The 15157-nt window shown below is 36.6% G+C and overlaps 1 protein-coding gene across 2 annotated transcripts; it reads left to right on the top strand.

Annotated features, from left to right (window-relative positions):
* The first annotated feature begins 251 nt into the window (after nt 1–251).
* LOC104456285 (glutathione gamma-glutamylcysteinyltransferase 1) lies at nt 252–8451 on the top strand. Of its 2 annotated transcripts, none has more exons than XM_039300660.1 (9): nt 252–469; nt 871–1027; nt 1750–1994; nt 4215–4378; nt 4866–4917; nt 6592–6819; nt 6917–7423; nt 7859–7912; nt 8031–8451. In XM_039300660.1, the coding sequence occupies exons 1-9, from the start codon at nt 395–397 to the stop codon at nt 8070–8072; spliced, it is 1524 nt and encodes a 507-aa protein (XP_039156594.1). In that variant the 5' UTR covers nt 252–394; the 3' UTR covers nt 8073–8451. The 2 variants fall into 2 exon arrangements, with proteins under 2 accessions (XP_039156594.1, XP_010069350.2); XM_010071048.3 differs by having other exon boundaries at nt 253–469; nt 1756–1994.
* The last annotated feature ends 6706 nt before the right edge of the window (nt 8452–15157 follow it).

Raw genomic sequence — 15157 nt, 5'->3', positions numbered from 1 at the left:
AATGCGTAGTGTATGCGTAGTGTGAAATCTAAATTTTTGGTATATGCATTATAATAATTTAAATTTAAAGATAATATTTAATATTTTTACATAGTGTAAGAATTAGATTGAATACATATAAAAAGTTTAGGAATTCAAAAACTAAAGCGATGAATTGGATATTAAGTTAAAGCTTAGATATCATATTATAAATTAAGTCAAAATTCAAGGATCATTCGTGCAATTTTCCTAAAATCATTCGAAATGATGGATAACGCAGAGAAACTCCTTCAGCAAGCGAGAATTCTCCGTACAATTTTCGATTCTCCCAGGAAAGCGATCGTCTTCTTGACTCGTCCGAATCTTCTCGCCTTCAACCCAGCAAGATCGAGCTGAATTTGTCGCGAAGCGGCAGATGGCGATGGCGGGTCTGTACAGGCGAGTCCTCCCTTCTCCTCCCGCCATCGATTTCGCTTCCACTGAAGGAAAGGTACGTCCTTTTCGTCTCCCGGTTTCGACCCTTCATGGTTCTTGACCAGCCGTGATCTGTGAACTTCGACTGTATCCCAGTTTCAAATGTCGCTGCGGTGTGCTTGCTTTAGTTCTCTGTTGGAATTTTAGCACTGTAGTATGGAGACAGGAGTTGCTCCGATCGAGATTTTGTGCAATTCGACTGTTTTTGCTCACTTTGAATGGTGGGTAAAAGAAAGAATGAAGAAATGAGTGGACTTTGTGAAATAAGATGGGCTTTTTAAAGGGAAAGAAATATGGATTATGGGTTTTGAACATTCCTCAGAACAGCAATGGTTACTTATCCTTTTTTCGTGTTTCTGTTCTCATCAATGATCGATAACGAAATGGTTCTCAACTCGCGCATTTTGCTGTGGACAGAAGCTCTTCATTGATGCCATCCAAGCTGGGACGATGGAAGGATTTTATAAGTTGATCTCTTACTTTCAAACACAATCAGAGCCCGCGTATTGTGGATTGGCTAGCGTCTCAATGGTCTTGAATGCTCTCGCCATCGACCCCAGAAGGAAATGGAAAGGTGAACTTTCTTTACAACATGACATCTTTTTTAACTCCATTTGCGTGTGTAAGAGAAAGGCTCTCTTTAAGAAGAGAAGGATTGATCAGTTGGTTAAGCAAATATGCACATTGCCCAAAGTTCTCGGCCTTGTCTTGAGAGGGTTCGGTGGTTAAATTCTTTGATTCTAACAAGTGTTTCCTCATTACTGGAATATGCTTTATGGGGGCTGTACTGTCTTGTTAACATTTCAGCTTTTTATAGAAGTTAGTGTTAGTAGCTTCATGCATGGAGTTAGCTTGCTTGGAGCATTATTTGATGTGAATATATTTCCATAGTATCTTTTTTTCTTCTTAGGCCTGTAAATATTGAGAGTTTTATAATTTTCTCGTACAAACCTAGTATCTTTTTATTTGGGAGATGTAAAGCTGTTCATTTCCTCTTCATGCCCATGTATTTGTTACTTTGACAGCATAAAGACACATGCTTTTGGTTATGAGGTGCTAGAGAATGTTTAGGACATTTATGAGTGTTCAAAATGGCAGGAAGAAAGGGATAAACACCTTGTAGGATCACCACAATCTATTCAATGTGGGATTCAACCTTTCCTTTCCCATTTTTTGAGAAGATCGAGCCTCTTAGGATTCTTACAATGGATATCTGGACACTAAATATAGATAATAAGTGAATGAGTGTTTTGTGTGTGTGTGTGCATCTTTCTAATTATAAAATTATTCTTGATGTTGCAGGTCCTTGGAGATGGTTTGATGAATCTATGTTAGACTGTTGTGAGCCTTTGGAAAAAGTTAAAGCTGAGGGCATATCATTTGGGAAGGTAGTATGTCTGGCTCAATGTGCTGGAGCTGAAGTTGAAGCGTTTCGGACTAGTCAAACCACCGTAGATCACTTCCGTCAGTTTGTTAAAAGATGTTCTATTTCAGATAATTGTCATGTGGTCTCATCATATCACAGAGGCTCTTTTAAACAGGTAGGAATATACAAAGAAAAGCATTGTGCTGATTTGTGTTTTGGAATGGGGGCATTGCATCTCTTGAGAGAATTGGTTGATTGATTTATTCTTCACCTTCTAAGGTCTAGGGAGTGAGCTTAGGCTTAAGAAATAAAGAGGGTGATGAAGATGAGAACAGTCTTAATGTGAGTACTTAAGAGATGGGGCAGATACAACTATTTTTGCCCCCATTTTTGGTCATTGATCCCTTTGAATGATTAAATTCAGAAAATGGAATGCATTTCGTAGAGAGCACAACATTGCTATGGATGCTTTGTTATCATGAGCATGTGTAAATCGAAAGTTAGGGGAATGGGATTTAATTGGAGTCTGAGGTTAGGGAATCCATGCACAAGAAGATTTCAGAAACCATAACAAAGCTCATTTACTTGACAAAGTATCGACATTCATGATGAAGTATTTACATCCCTCAATAGTATACTACTATACCAGAAGTGCAAGGCTTTGGACATGCTTTCAGTAATTACTGAAGTCAGGGGCTACGTTATAGTCTTGAAACTATGATTGGAGCACTGACTCTCAGTCTTGTGCAACAAATTTAAAGTTTTACTAGCTCATATATATAGTCAAATGCTTTAATGATGGTTTTCCCTTTGAAGTGGGACTCAAGTGGGGACCAGTGATATTTTGTGAGGGAATGTCTGCTAGTTTCTTAGCAAACTTTTGCTTAGCTAGGTTGATGTAGGAAGATATTCTGCAATAGTGACCTACCTTTGCATTGGGCTTTGAGATGGAGCTTGTAGATAGTAACTTGTAAAGATTGAAATTTTTTGGTGTGGCTGAAGCTCCTAAAAACATATTGGAGTATTCCTAATCATTACACTTAAAACTATAATAGCATCACAAGATTCTAAAGCAACAATTGCTTAAAGTGAAATGAAATTCAGTCATTCTTTTTCTAACTTCCCAATAGGAAGAACACCATCTTTACAAACTCCACCAACATCCTTCTCCAAGAAGAAAGGCGAGATTCAAGAACCCCACTTCATGTAGAATTTAGAAACTTATTAAAATCCTTTGCATCTCTTTCCTAAAATTATGATTGCTAATTTAAGTAGGTGTCTATATGCACTTTGTTCCTCAAGACTGTGAACTGTTGCACTGATTCTCTAGGACTTGTTCTAGTTTATTACTTATCTGCTATAAAAAAAGGAGGAGAGTCTTATACCTATTAGGGTTTTCAGATTATGTCCATCTTCAGCGGAACTTTTATAAAGTTATTTCATTATTTTCTGTACTATCAACTTGTTTGATCTCTTGTGGGTTACAATTTTTTCTCCAAGTTGGAATAAACTTGTCCTTGGCAACATTTCGCCTGGGGTGGTTTTTTTTTTTTTTTTTTTTTTTTTTGGGGGGGGGGTGGGGGGGGTGTGTGCTTGGCTGAATAGAGCTTTTGAAAGCTTCTGCAGTTAATTTCTTCTTTGGAGGCAGTGTAGCTAGTCTCAAATATTGAATATAAAACTCAAGTTCTGGTAGAGAAGTGTGAAATATGTAAATTATGTTAGCATTTACAAAAGTTGGTCAACAAAAGTATCTAGTTGGCCACGTGGTAAGTGCAAGTCTCTTCTTTAATTAGTTGCTGTTTGTGTTTAATAGTGGATATCCTGGATAGTTCGTTGAGTAAGTGTATCATAAAGCACCATGGGGGTTGCCTCCCATTTACAAAATATGGGTTAGAATATATATAAGAAATTCAAAGAAGACTCAGGCTGCGCATAATAAAATTTCTACTTCTCTATTTCTTTGTTTCTTTGTTCCTTGGAACAGGTTTGGAACAAAAATTCGTTTGGTAATGCAATTTGATTTTTTTATTTTTGGAACAGATTTCTATTCTAGAAATTGATTTGAAGAAAAAATCAGAAGCTAAAATTTTTAACTTATCAATTTCTTGCCAAAAATCAATTTATGTTCTAGAAATTTTGTCATGCGCACCCTCAGCATCCAAGTGTATATCGATTGCGTTTATTACAAGGGAAATGTACCTTGAATTGCAGTTTAATGTACAATTTCACCTTGATTCTTTCTGATGTGTTAGCTGATGCTCAATTTTTAATGAGAGCATGATGCTTGGAGAATTGTTTTTATTTATTTATTTATTTATTTTATACATATGTTTTGTTTTTTTATGATGCTTGGAGAAGTTGATGACAGCTCAATGTTGGAAAACTTTGTTTGCAGACAGGAACTGGCCATTTTTCACCTATTGGTGGTTATCATGTGGGAAGTGACATGGTACTGATATTGGATGTTGCACGTTTCAAGTATCCTCCTCATTGGGTTCCACTTACTCTTCTCTGGGAAGCCATGGATACCGTTGATGAGACAACAGGACAAAGAAGAGGGTATGTGAACAATTTGACATTCTGTTATTTTTGGAGGGTTATTACCTATATGACATGGGTTCTTGTGGGTATTTGAGCGTGTCTATGCATATGTGTATGCTGACCTAACCACTCTTAGTTTCTATGATGATGTGCTACAAAGATAAATGGACGAAGTAAATAAGTAGCATACCTGATGCTATCTCATGCCTTATTAGAAGTTGAGGAAAGATCCTTGAAATTTTGGTTTGGTATTATTGGTATCTTTCTCAATATCTTGAAAGAACCAAATTAGTTTTGCTTCGACAAGTTACAAATGGAAGTTAGTTTGAACTGCCCTAGCACGAATTATCTAGACAAGAGAGTGTATAGACAAGCTTGATATTCTTAAACTGCAAATCAGATAGACACTAAATTCCAGAATGTCAGAAGACAAAGATAATGTAAAATATACCCCTTTAACCTTGTAAGTTCGTAATCTAAGATCCAATTATTGAATTTCCCCCAGGTTCATGCTTATATCCAGGCCACAGAGAGAGCCCGGGCTGCTTTACACCCTGGTATGGGCAATGTCATGCTAATTTATAACGCATTGGCATTAAATAAATCTAGTGCAGTAGTGCAAGATGTGCTATAATTGCATATGTTGTGTATTTCTTTGTTTTTCTCTTTTCCCAATTTATTTTTTCAGTCCCATTTGTTGAAAATATTTAGCACCACTTCAGTAGTTACTGTGATAGATGCCTTCATTACAGTATCAAACAGCTCAATATGTTATTGTGAGGTCTATGCATAAAGGAGCCAAACTTGGTACTTTGGCTTTAATATACTATAAGCACGGACTCCCATGTCACTAATATGTTATTAGAATCCCTGCTGCAGACTAAATCTTGATGGGCATAATCTTTTTAGCAGTTGGTAATTTTCTTATTTTTTGTGGAACTACGTTAATAAGCTTCAGAGTATTACTTTATATTAACCTCATGTTAAAAAAGTGCAGTTTCATATTTTGGTTATGGTTTAGTTGATGGGATTTGTTTTGATCATATATAAACTGATCAGAATTTTCCATATTTGTGTTTGAGGACACGATTTTCAGAAAGCAGAAGAGAATAGTTTTGTCTTTCTGTATTTTGGTGTACCTTGTGTTCAGACTCCCAGAGATGGCATATACATATTTCATCTCCCATTGGAGGGATTGTTTGTTTTAACTTCTAGAAAGTGTGTGTATATACATCTGCTTTTCACCAAAACAACAATTACTTTCTTCAAAATATTTTACATGACTTTATTATCTTGAATGTCAATACTAGTATTTGGACATCCTAGTTTGTGCAACGGAAAGTGAGTAAGGCAGATGGCACTGTAGAGCTTTAACTTGAAGAGTTCAACTTTGACAGAATTAATGGACTTCATAGTTAGTAACTTAAATCCATAATTATGTGTTTTCTTTCTAATAGTGATCAAATGCGCCAGTGAGCCAGTGAGCTGCCAATCATATAACTGACATGATCTTAAGTTATTGTCTGGTTCCAGTAAGATTTAGGACTGACAATAAGTGTTATGTGTTGTGTTATTATGAATGTTAATTTGTGTCAATATCATTGTCATTATTAAAATAGTACATATTTTTGTCAATGTGATCAAATATAAGTTTTTATAGGAAAATCTTAGAACGTGTCAAGTTGTATCAATTGGATTGATTGTGTCCATATCATGTTAGGTTTGAGTTTCTATCAGTAACTTCTCTATTATTTCCACTGTGAATGACTCTGTTCTTGTTTGACCCATCACAATTCATTGGTAGCTGAAAGTTATTAGGCTCGTGGCATGTGTATTTGTTTATCGCTCCGCTGAAATAGTCTCTGAAATCTAGATTGCAAATATTACTTAGATGTAAAAGTTTCCTTTTTAGCAAAGGTCCTGACTAGGGTAATTGTGGATGTTTGTCGCTGTAGATTCCCCCTTTTTTTTTGCGGTCACTGTAGATTCAAGGAGACAAAATGTCAGTGGAAACAACCAGGAAATGCTAGTTTAAGCGAAGGATAAATATAATCAGCATTTCTTTTGTTCCCCTTATGCTATGCATACCCTTGTTTGTAGTTTAAATGACTAGTGCAAGATTTACTTTCCCCTTCTGTTCTTATCCATTAAATCAGATTTTTTGCTCTGTGTCTTGAATGCATGTTACTGCCTCTGTGAGTTTTAACAGTTAATGTTAAAAATGCATGCAGAGCTGCAAACATGAAAGTTGGGTTGGTGTTGCAAAGTACTTAATGGATGATGTTTCGCATCTGTTGAAATCTGAGGATGTGAAAGATATGGATAGCGTTCTCAGTATTCTTTGCACATCACTCCCATCTGATTTCGGGAAATTTATCCAGTGGTTTGCTGAAGTTAGGAGGGAACGGGATGGTGGTATAGGGATAAGTGAAGAAGAAAAAGGAAGACTTGCGATCAAGGTATGGTGCAGTTTGTTCATTTTCATTTGTTGTTTCGTGAGCTTGAAATGGACTTTTGTTCGTCTAAGACCGAGAGTCTGTTCTTTTTCTTTTGCAGGAAGAACTGTTAAAGCAAGTTCAGGATACTGGTCTTTTCAAGCACATAGTTCATTTTTTGTCTTCAACTTCATGCAGCAGAAGAGAACCGGTTTTTGGTGGCAATGAAAATCTTCATGAAATCGCAGCCAGCGTCTGTTGCCAGGGATTAGAAATATTGAGCGGAAGGTCTGGCACCTCAAACTGCTCTTGCTGTCGTGAAACTTGCCTTAAATGTGTGAACGGGAGCACTGACAAACCTTTGACTGTGCTAAGTGCAACAATTGTGAATGGTAAAAGTGAGGAAAAAGTCGACATGCTGGTCCCACAATCCATGATGAAACTCTGTTGTGGTGCCCCTGATCCCAATAACTGTATTAGAACTCAACCGATTGGAAGCAATATCTTAACAGCACTTCTCTTGGCATTGCCACCTGAAACCTGGTCTGGTATCAAAGATAAGAAACTTCTGGAGGAAGTGCAGAGCCTTGTTTTGACGGGTAATCTTCCCGCCATGCTTCAGGAAGAGGTATTTATATCCCTTTTCGAAACCTTATCTGTAATGCCATTGCCCATTTATGCTATCTTTTTATTGCTGATGGGAAGTGTCTTTGGGAGAAGAGGTCCTTTTATTCCTTCTAATATATATTCTTCTCTATTTTGCTTGCTTTGTTCTTTTCCTTGGGTCGGGGTTGGGCTAGATCTTGAACTGATCAGATTCCTTGGTAGATTATAAAATTACTGGTAGTTGATACTTGCTTTAGTAAGGAGAACTACTCAGTGAAATGTCATGCTGTTTAAATATGGTGTGCAAATAATCAATGTCAAAAAGGCCAAATCTACCAACTGAAGAATATACATTTTTGGGGTCTCCGGTAAGTATTTTCCTTGACAGAAACATTTTTCGACAATGTTTTTTGGTGAGAACATAGAGCAGCGTTCTAATTAAGCCTTGACATAGCAGGTTTTGCACTTGCGGAGACAGCTTTACCTTTTGAAGAAGTGTCAAGAGAACAAGGTGGACGAGGATCTCTCTGCCCCTCCCTTATAGGGTTCCCTCTGGGAGTAGTATGAGTGTTGTGTATGTATTTCTTAAGTCTGATAAGCACGGCAATTCTAATTTTTCCCTGTTTTAGGAAAGTACAATGCATCCAGCATGTACCACTTCAGTATGTTAATCAGGGAAGCAGTTTCCACTTTCCGGAATCGTCTCTCTCGTCATAAGATAACCTAATGGTGACGTTGCGATGGAAGTCGCTTCAGACGGCGTACAGGCTGTTCAGGAGTAAACATAGGCAGTGGAGGTTTTTCTTTTACAGGTCAAAACCCGGGAATTTCAGGCCAATACTACTGTAGGGAAAAGAAGATTTAAAGTATCCGACAGGGCATGTGTCTGAGGCATAAAATACAGTTACTCCACTTAGCTAGTTCGTATAGAATTCTTCCGTCGATATATGTTAACACAGCCTGTGTTGACAAGGGAATATGTATTGAGACTTGACATCATATTTTCTTTTGCTAAAAAGTTTTGGTTGCTTCAGTTCATGGTACAAAAAAGGCATGGCAAATGAATCTTTTTTTTTTTTTTTTTTTTTTTTGTGGAAGGTAATCTGTGCTTGCTTTTTTGGGTTTTTTGGCGTGTTCAGAATATTGGCTAGCTTGTTTCTTCCTGCTTATCGTGTTTTTAGTGCCGCAGCCGTTAATAGTATGCTTTATTCAGCCCTGTGCTTTGCCAGAACTTTTGCTTTAGTCTCTGTCAATGTGGTGGTTTGGGGGAAAAATTGAAAACTTGAAGTGGCAGCTGAAGTTAGGAAACATCACACCGAATCCAATCTCCATGGATCTGAGCATAGGTTTCCGATAAGTGATAATAATTTTGAAATGATTAAGCAATTGTGCAATTGGAAGATTATTTATACGGCAAACAACTTAGTCGATTACTTGTTATTGAGTTACCGAGTTATATTTGATATATGCAAATTGGCCAAAATTACACCAGAGTAATATGTAAATTAAAGTCTATTAGAGGTTATGAACACGCGTCAGTTTGGAAATTACCGACCTCGCACGATGGACATCCTACCATTACAACAGTCAAACTTGTAAATTTTATGAAAATGGCCTTGTCACTGGTTGGGGGGGAATTTCTTCGATCAGGATTGGTGGGATAAAATGTGCAAACTTAGCTAAATTAAATTTGTGTAATTTCAAATGTCATAATCTATCAATCAAAATCGAGAGATTTCGTTACCCTAGTCGTGATCCGCAGATCCAAGAAAATTGATGTATTCCTCTCAAATCAAACCGGCCAACCAAGAAAATTGATGTATTCCTCTTAAATCAAGCTGGCCAACCAATAAAATTGGTGTATTCCCCTCAAATCAAACTGGCCAACTTAAATAAATATGTATTTTTTTTATTTAAAAAAAAAAGAGCTGACGAACTTGCATGGAGGCACTAGAATATCAATTGAACATGTACGATTCTCTTGTCCCTTGCTTCAAAGTTCAACATGCACATATATCTATGGACAGGAACACAAACAGCAAAGGAAGAAAAAACACAGACAAATCCAACGCAATCCTATCGCTTTCATCCTTTTTCTCTGTCCAGCTTTCGAGGTGACTTTAAGTGCTCGGAGAAACTACGAAAACAACGAACCAAGAACCAATAAATGAAAGTTATGGGACTATCAATGGAGACAATCTTAGTTGAATTCGTTCATTGGTCGTATGTTGGTTTAGTCATATTTTGCTGCTGCTGGGTGTAAACCATGTCGACAACAGCACTGCACTTACTGCAAAGCAAATGCCTTTCTCGCAGAAGAAATTATGAAGGTTCTTGTGTTTCTTCCCCCACGTGTATAGGCCAACGAAACGCAACGGGTACGTGGCATTTATTTAGACTTTTTCTTGTTTTTATGAAACTTTCCATCTGACATGCTGCTTAGGCTTTAGGAGACAAAGATGACTGTTCAAACCTTTTCTTAAACATGTAATAATGACTAAAAATATAGTTTGTGGACTTTTTTTTCCTTTTTGTGGACTTTAATAATGCAAGTGCTGGAAACTTTTGCTTTGAGAAGATTGATGGGTTTTAACTTGGATTTGCAATCACCCCTTTTCACTGTGGGAATTGTTTAGATCCTCCTCTCTTAAAATATGGCAGTTCTAGAACTCACATTTTCTTTTGTTTTTTTTTGGAGATTTTTTTTTGGTGTATTTGAAGTGCAATGATTCGAATGTGCCTCACGTGCAAAGGTATATTACTTAGGAAGAAATTTATAAAGGATTTCGCGAATTGAAACCATAAAGAAAAAAATCATTTTTTTATTAAATATATTGCCGGTTTAACCTGATTTAAAGATTTACACATTTACATATTTAGTTTTGGCAAATAAATTCATTCTTTGAGTGCAATTGCATAGAGTAACTTCACGACGAATGAATATTACACTTAAAAATTTGAGATAAAAAAAATATTATATCAGAATTTTTTGCAATTAAACTGACAAATTAATGGACTTCCTTTTTTTTTTTTTTTCCTGTTGTTCGAAATAAACTTCTTTCATTACTTCAAGTAGTTCCATGATTACAGCTAACTAGCACGCGTCTCTCCTGTAGTGGGCTAATCGGATGCTCTGGTATTGGGCCAGTAGGTTTTTGTCTTTAGAGATAAAAGGCTGGATGCTCCACGTTGGCAGTTCTTGATCTGAAAATGCACTTGTCGTTGACCAACCATCTGACTCTAGAGAATACTTGAGTTCAAAAGTAGAATAGAAGAAGCGTAGGCAAAGAGGGCACACGGCTTCACCGTTTTTGGGTGTTGCCAACAATGAGGGCCCATAGGTTCAGATAAGATTTTCCTCTTCCATAAGTTCTTGGCTGTTGGGAGAGCGTTCTGGCATAAGCTCTACATGAATTTTTTGACCTTGAGGGTTATTTAGATTCCACATCCTATTTCATAGATCTTTTGGGGGTTGATATGCCAACAATGCTTAATTCACTATTGCGCTTAGGGATTTGTAGGCACTCTTGACTGTGAAGGATTCGGATTTAGTCATAATCTACACTATCTTGTCTTTGTCTTAGGATTGCTAGTATTTCATCAACAATCTTCTCTTCAAAATAACTTTCACTAATTGTTTGTCCCATTTGCATTCCACCTAATTTATCAGCTTAGCCACTTTTTTAGGTTCCCCTTGTATTGTCTCTCCTTCCATAATACCCAACGACATCCACTGGTCTTCCCTGATACTAATCTCTTGGCCATTACCCATTTTCCATCTTATCGCTTTAGATATGTTTTCTCTACTTATCAATATATTATGCCATCCCCAAGAAGAATGAGAGCTCTTTCTCGCACTTCAAAAATTGTGGTTAGGGAAATAGAAACCTTTTAAAACCTAAACCCATATGTTAGAGGATTTATGGAAAATTTGCCAAGTTTGTTTGTCTAACATTGCCTTATTGTACTTTATCAAATCCCATTCCTCCACCATCTTTTCTTTGTTTTAGCACGTCCCATTTCTTCTATTGAATTCTTGCTTTTGTTTTGCTATTTTTTCACCAAAAGGTTTCGATTTTCTTTTCAATCACTCGGAAAATAGAGATCGGCACTTTGAAGATTGACATCGTGTATTGCAGGAGGGTCCCCGCTACAACATTTATAAGAGTTTCTCTCCCTGCCTTTGACATCACTTTCTCATTCCACCCTTCAAGCTTCATATTTACCCTTGCCAATATCCATGCAGACATTTGCTTTTTAGTTTGATCCCAATTTGGGGGAATCCCTATATATTTTCCTGTTTTCTCTAATTCAGGTACTCTTAATTCATGCACCATCTTCCTTCTCAGACTCCGTGGACAATCACCACTGAAGAAAATGCTAGACTTGTTCAAATTTGTAGCTTGTCTCGAAGCAAAATGATACCGATTCAGAATCTCGCTCTTCCTCTGAAATATTTGCATAGATTTGCAACATTTTATTGTTAAAAAAAGAAAAAGAAAAGAAAGAGAAATATCAAGACTGATGCGCAACTTAAACTCCTATGGAATTCAAATTAGTGGATTTCACAATCTTTCAAATGCTTTAATGGAGTCCACACGTAACTTATCTTTGTCAGCTTCCACAACCTATCAAGAATCAAATGTCGGTTGTGAAATAATTTTTGAACGGCATATCATAATAGTTAAGAACAAGTCAAGGAGTAGTTGTCTCAGCAGTGTCTTTTGTAATAGTGAACATGTCAAAAGATTCGAAGTTAGCTAGGTGTGCATTTGCATGGCCCCTTTTATAAAAGTTTAAATTGACAGATATATAAATATATATATGTACTTACGATTTACCATTTCATATCAATATGTTTGAGATTGAGTCCCTCCCTAGCAAAACAAAGTAATAAACATATTTATAGGGAAAATTATCTAAAAGGTCCTAAACTTATTGCACGGCAACCAATTTAGTCATAACTCTTTTAATTGTGTTAATTTAATCATAAACCTTTTGACATCTTGCCATTTTTATTTTTTTACAATTTGCCAATTTAGTCCTAAACTCGTCTGCCCAGTGAGGCGACCCTTGCTCGATCCAACAAGGTGGCCCTCACTAGCCTAGGCCCAATGTCTCTCGTTCGAGACCAATGAGGGCGGCCCTCGCCTAAGGCCAAAGTGATCGTTGGCCATCAACGAGGTCTGGCGAAGGGAATAAAAAATAAAATAAAAAGAAAGGAAAAGAAAAGAAAGGAAAAAAAGAAAAAAAATTGTAAAAATTGTCAACGTCAATACTGGTCATACTATGTAGGATGGTCGATGTTGACTACACTACCATGTCAGCAATTTCCTATCAAAATTGATTGAAATGACTAAATTGGAAAATCATTAAAAGTTTAAGGACTAAATTAGTATAATTGAAATGTTTATGACTAAATTGGCAAGTTGTCAAAAAATTTAGAACTAAATCGACACAATCAAAAGATTTATGATTGAATTGGCATCATACAATAGGTTTAAGACTTTTTGGACAATTTTTTCAATCTCTATATATTGTCCTTTCTTGATATAATTCTTTGATGAAAATTTCTCTAGTTTTGCAAGTGCTACAACAAATATGGTAGTTGCATTTTTGGGAGCATTGAATTTTACGGGAGATAATAGATATCATAAAGTTGATCGTTGTTCTAAGACTTTGATCGATGGTAGGGAAATGGGTGCAATGACAAATTTGTATAGACTTGGGAAATGACGTTTGATTAGAAAGTCCAATTTGAGCTTGATTGAGCCAGAACCAAATTCACATGGCCTAATCAGATAGATAGTTTCTTTTAAGAATTGATGCCACAAAAAGTCCTCCATCAGTGCTACTTGAACAAGTTCATCGCAAACTTTTTTTGACCGTATGAAACCTAAAGTGTCGCTGGTGTTCCAATCATGTCACTTGTCGCAATTCCATCCGATTTGGCCATTATCTTTCCCAGGTGTCATCCAACATAGCAAACTCATGTTTTGACGAGTCCGACGTTGCAAACCTAGACAACAAGGTGTACTAAGTCGTTGGATAAAATTTTGGCTTGTAAGATTAGGGGTGGATAAAATTTTGGCTTGTAAGATTAGGGGTGTGCAAAAGAATTGGGAATTGTTCGAACCAAACCGAACTGGCTCGAAACCAGCGGTTTCATTGAGGACCAATCCAATTCCTAGTTTCAACACTAGAACCATTGAGTATCAGTCTATCTCATGATTCTAAGTGTGAAACTGCTCACTTGCCAATCTAATTCGGGCCAATATATATATATATATATATTTTTTATATTTTTTTAAATTTTTAAGTTTTAGTCTATGTATAGTCTCTCTCCGTCTCTTGTCTTACTCATTTTGCAGCCTCACATCCCTCCCTCACTCTCGTTCTCAGTGGCTTCCAACATTGTTAATCCCTCTCTCGTTCTCATTCTAGATTGCCTTCAACCTTGTTGTTTCCTCTTTCATTCTCACTCTCGGTTGTCTCTGGTCTCCAACCTCATCTTTTGCTTTCAAGTCTCATGCCTTTTCCGAAGTGGGGACATTTCAACCGGTTCCATGGATTCATCTGAGAACCGTAGTTTCTGGATGGGTCCATAAAATGAACCGGACTATTTCCGATTTCATTTGAAACTGCTCACCTCTAGATAAGATATAACATTTTTCACATGCAACAAGAACTTGTTCCGACCGTCAAGATTTAAGCATCTTGTTACCTGCACTTTCTCGGCCGAAAAGTGGCTGAAATAGCTATTCCTAGTCTAAAGTGACTCAATCATTTGGATATAGAATCTCGCCTTCTTTTACAATAGAGTTTGTAAGTTCAATTATTTTAGTTTGAAGAAAAATCATTCATGAGATCGTGGCAGATCCTCCTAATCCAGCTCAAAAAGTTGACAAGGCTATCAAAAATGTCTTAATCAATAGATTTGTGCTAAACCATTTTGATTAATTTATTGGGTTTATGGCCGGAAATTCATTAGACTATTGACTTATAGGTAAGAAAAAGTTTTGAAGCATACTTAACTATGCTTTAATCACAGCCACCATTTGAACAGTGCTTGAAGGAAAATTAATTCATATAATTATGATATTCAGAAAACACCATTCACTTAGTCCAAGTCAAGCAAAAGATATGGGAGTTGGGGCACACGATATTGTTACGTGGCCACTCTTACTAATTAAGTAGTTGACGAATTCAACCTGTAATATGATGAGTCAATTGAAAGGTCACACTGATAATCTCAGTTCATATATTGGAGAAAGATTCAGTATACATCATCAAGATTCACACAATTTCGTTTGAAAAATATAATCGCCGCTGTTTGGTTTTGTGTTCGCCAACACGACACTATAATACAAAAATAAAAATCAATGAAGATGGAACTCTTTTAATAGTGCCATCAAGGGAAGCATGTACTGAACACATAGAAAGATTTAGTATACATTATTGGGACTTCACACGATTTCGTTTGAAAAGTTATGATCGCCGTTGTTTGATTTTGTGTTCGTTGACACGAAATCATATATTAAAAACGAAAATCGAGGGAGATGAACTCTTTTAATACTGTCTCTCAAGGGAAGCATGGTCCTAAACAAATCATCGATGTGACTTTTTCCATTTTTTAAAGCTAATTAATGATCTCTCAATTTTAATAATGATTCACAAGCATCCCAATGAAGATTGGAAAGTGTGAAATCACGTTGAGGGGCTGGCAATGAATCTTATTAATTCTGGGGTTCCCCAG

Source organism: Eucalyptus grandis, chromosome 8 (genome assembly GCF_016545825.1).
Source record: "Eucalyptus grandis isolate ANBG69807.140 chromosome 8, ASM1654582v1, whole genome shotgun sequence".
Classification (NCBI taxonomy): domain Eukaryota; kingdom Viridiplantae; phylum Streptophyta; class Magnoliopsida; order Myrtales; family Myrtaceae; genus Eucalyptus; species Eucalyptus grandis.
Note: the sequence above shows the minus strand (reverse complement) of the source record. Positions and strands in the feature narration are given on the sequence as shown.

Coding starts and splice junctions, on each gene's coding strand:
- LOC104456285 (XM_039300660.1), top strand. CDS start 395: ATGGCGATGGCGGGTCTGTACAGGCGAGTCCTCCCTTCTCCTCCCGCC. Junction 4,379..4,865: donor ACAACAGGACAAAGAAGAGG/GTATGTGAACAA, acceptor AATTTCCCCCAG/GTTCATGCTTATATCCAGGC. Junction 4,918..6,591: donor CCGGGCTGCTTTACACCCTG/GTATGGGCAATG, acceptor AAATGCATGCAG/AGCTGCAAACATGAAAGTTG.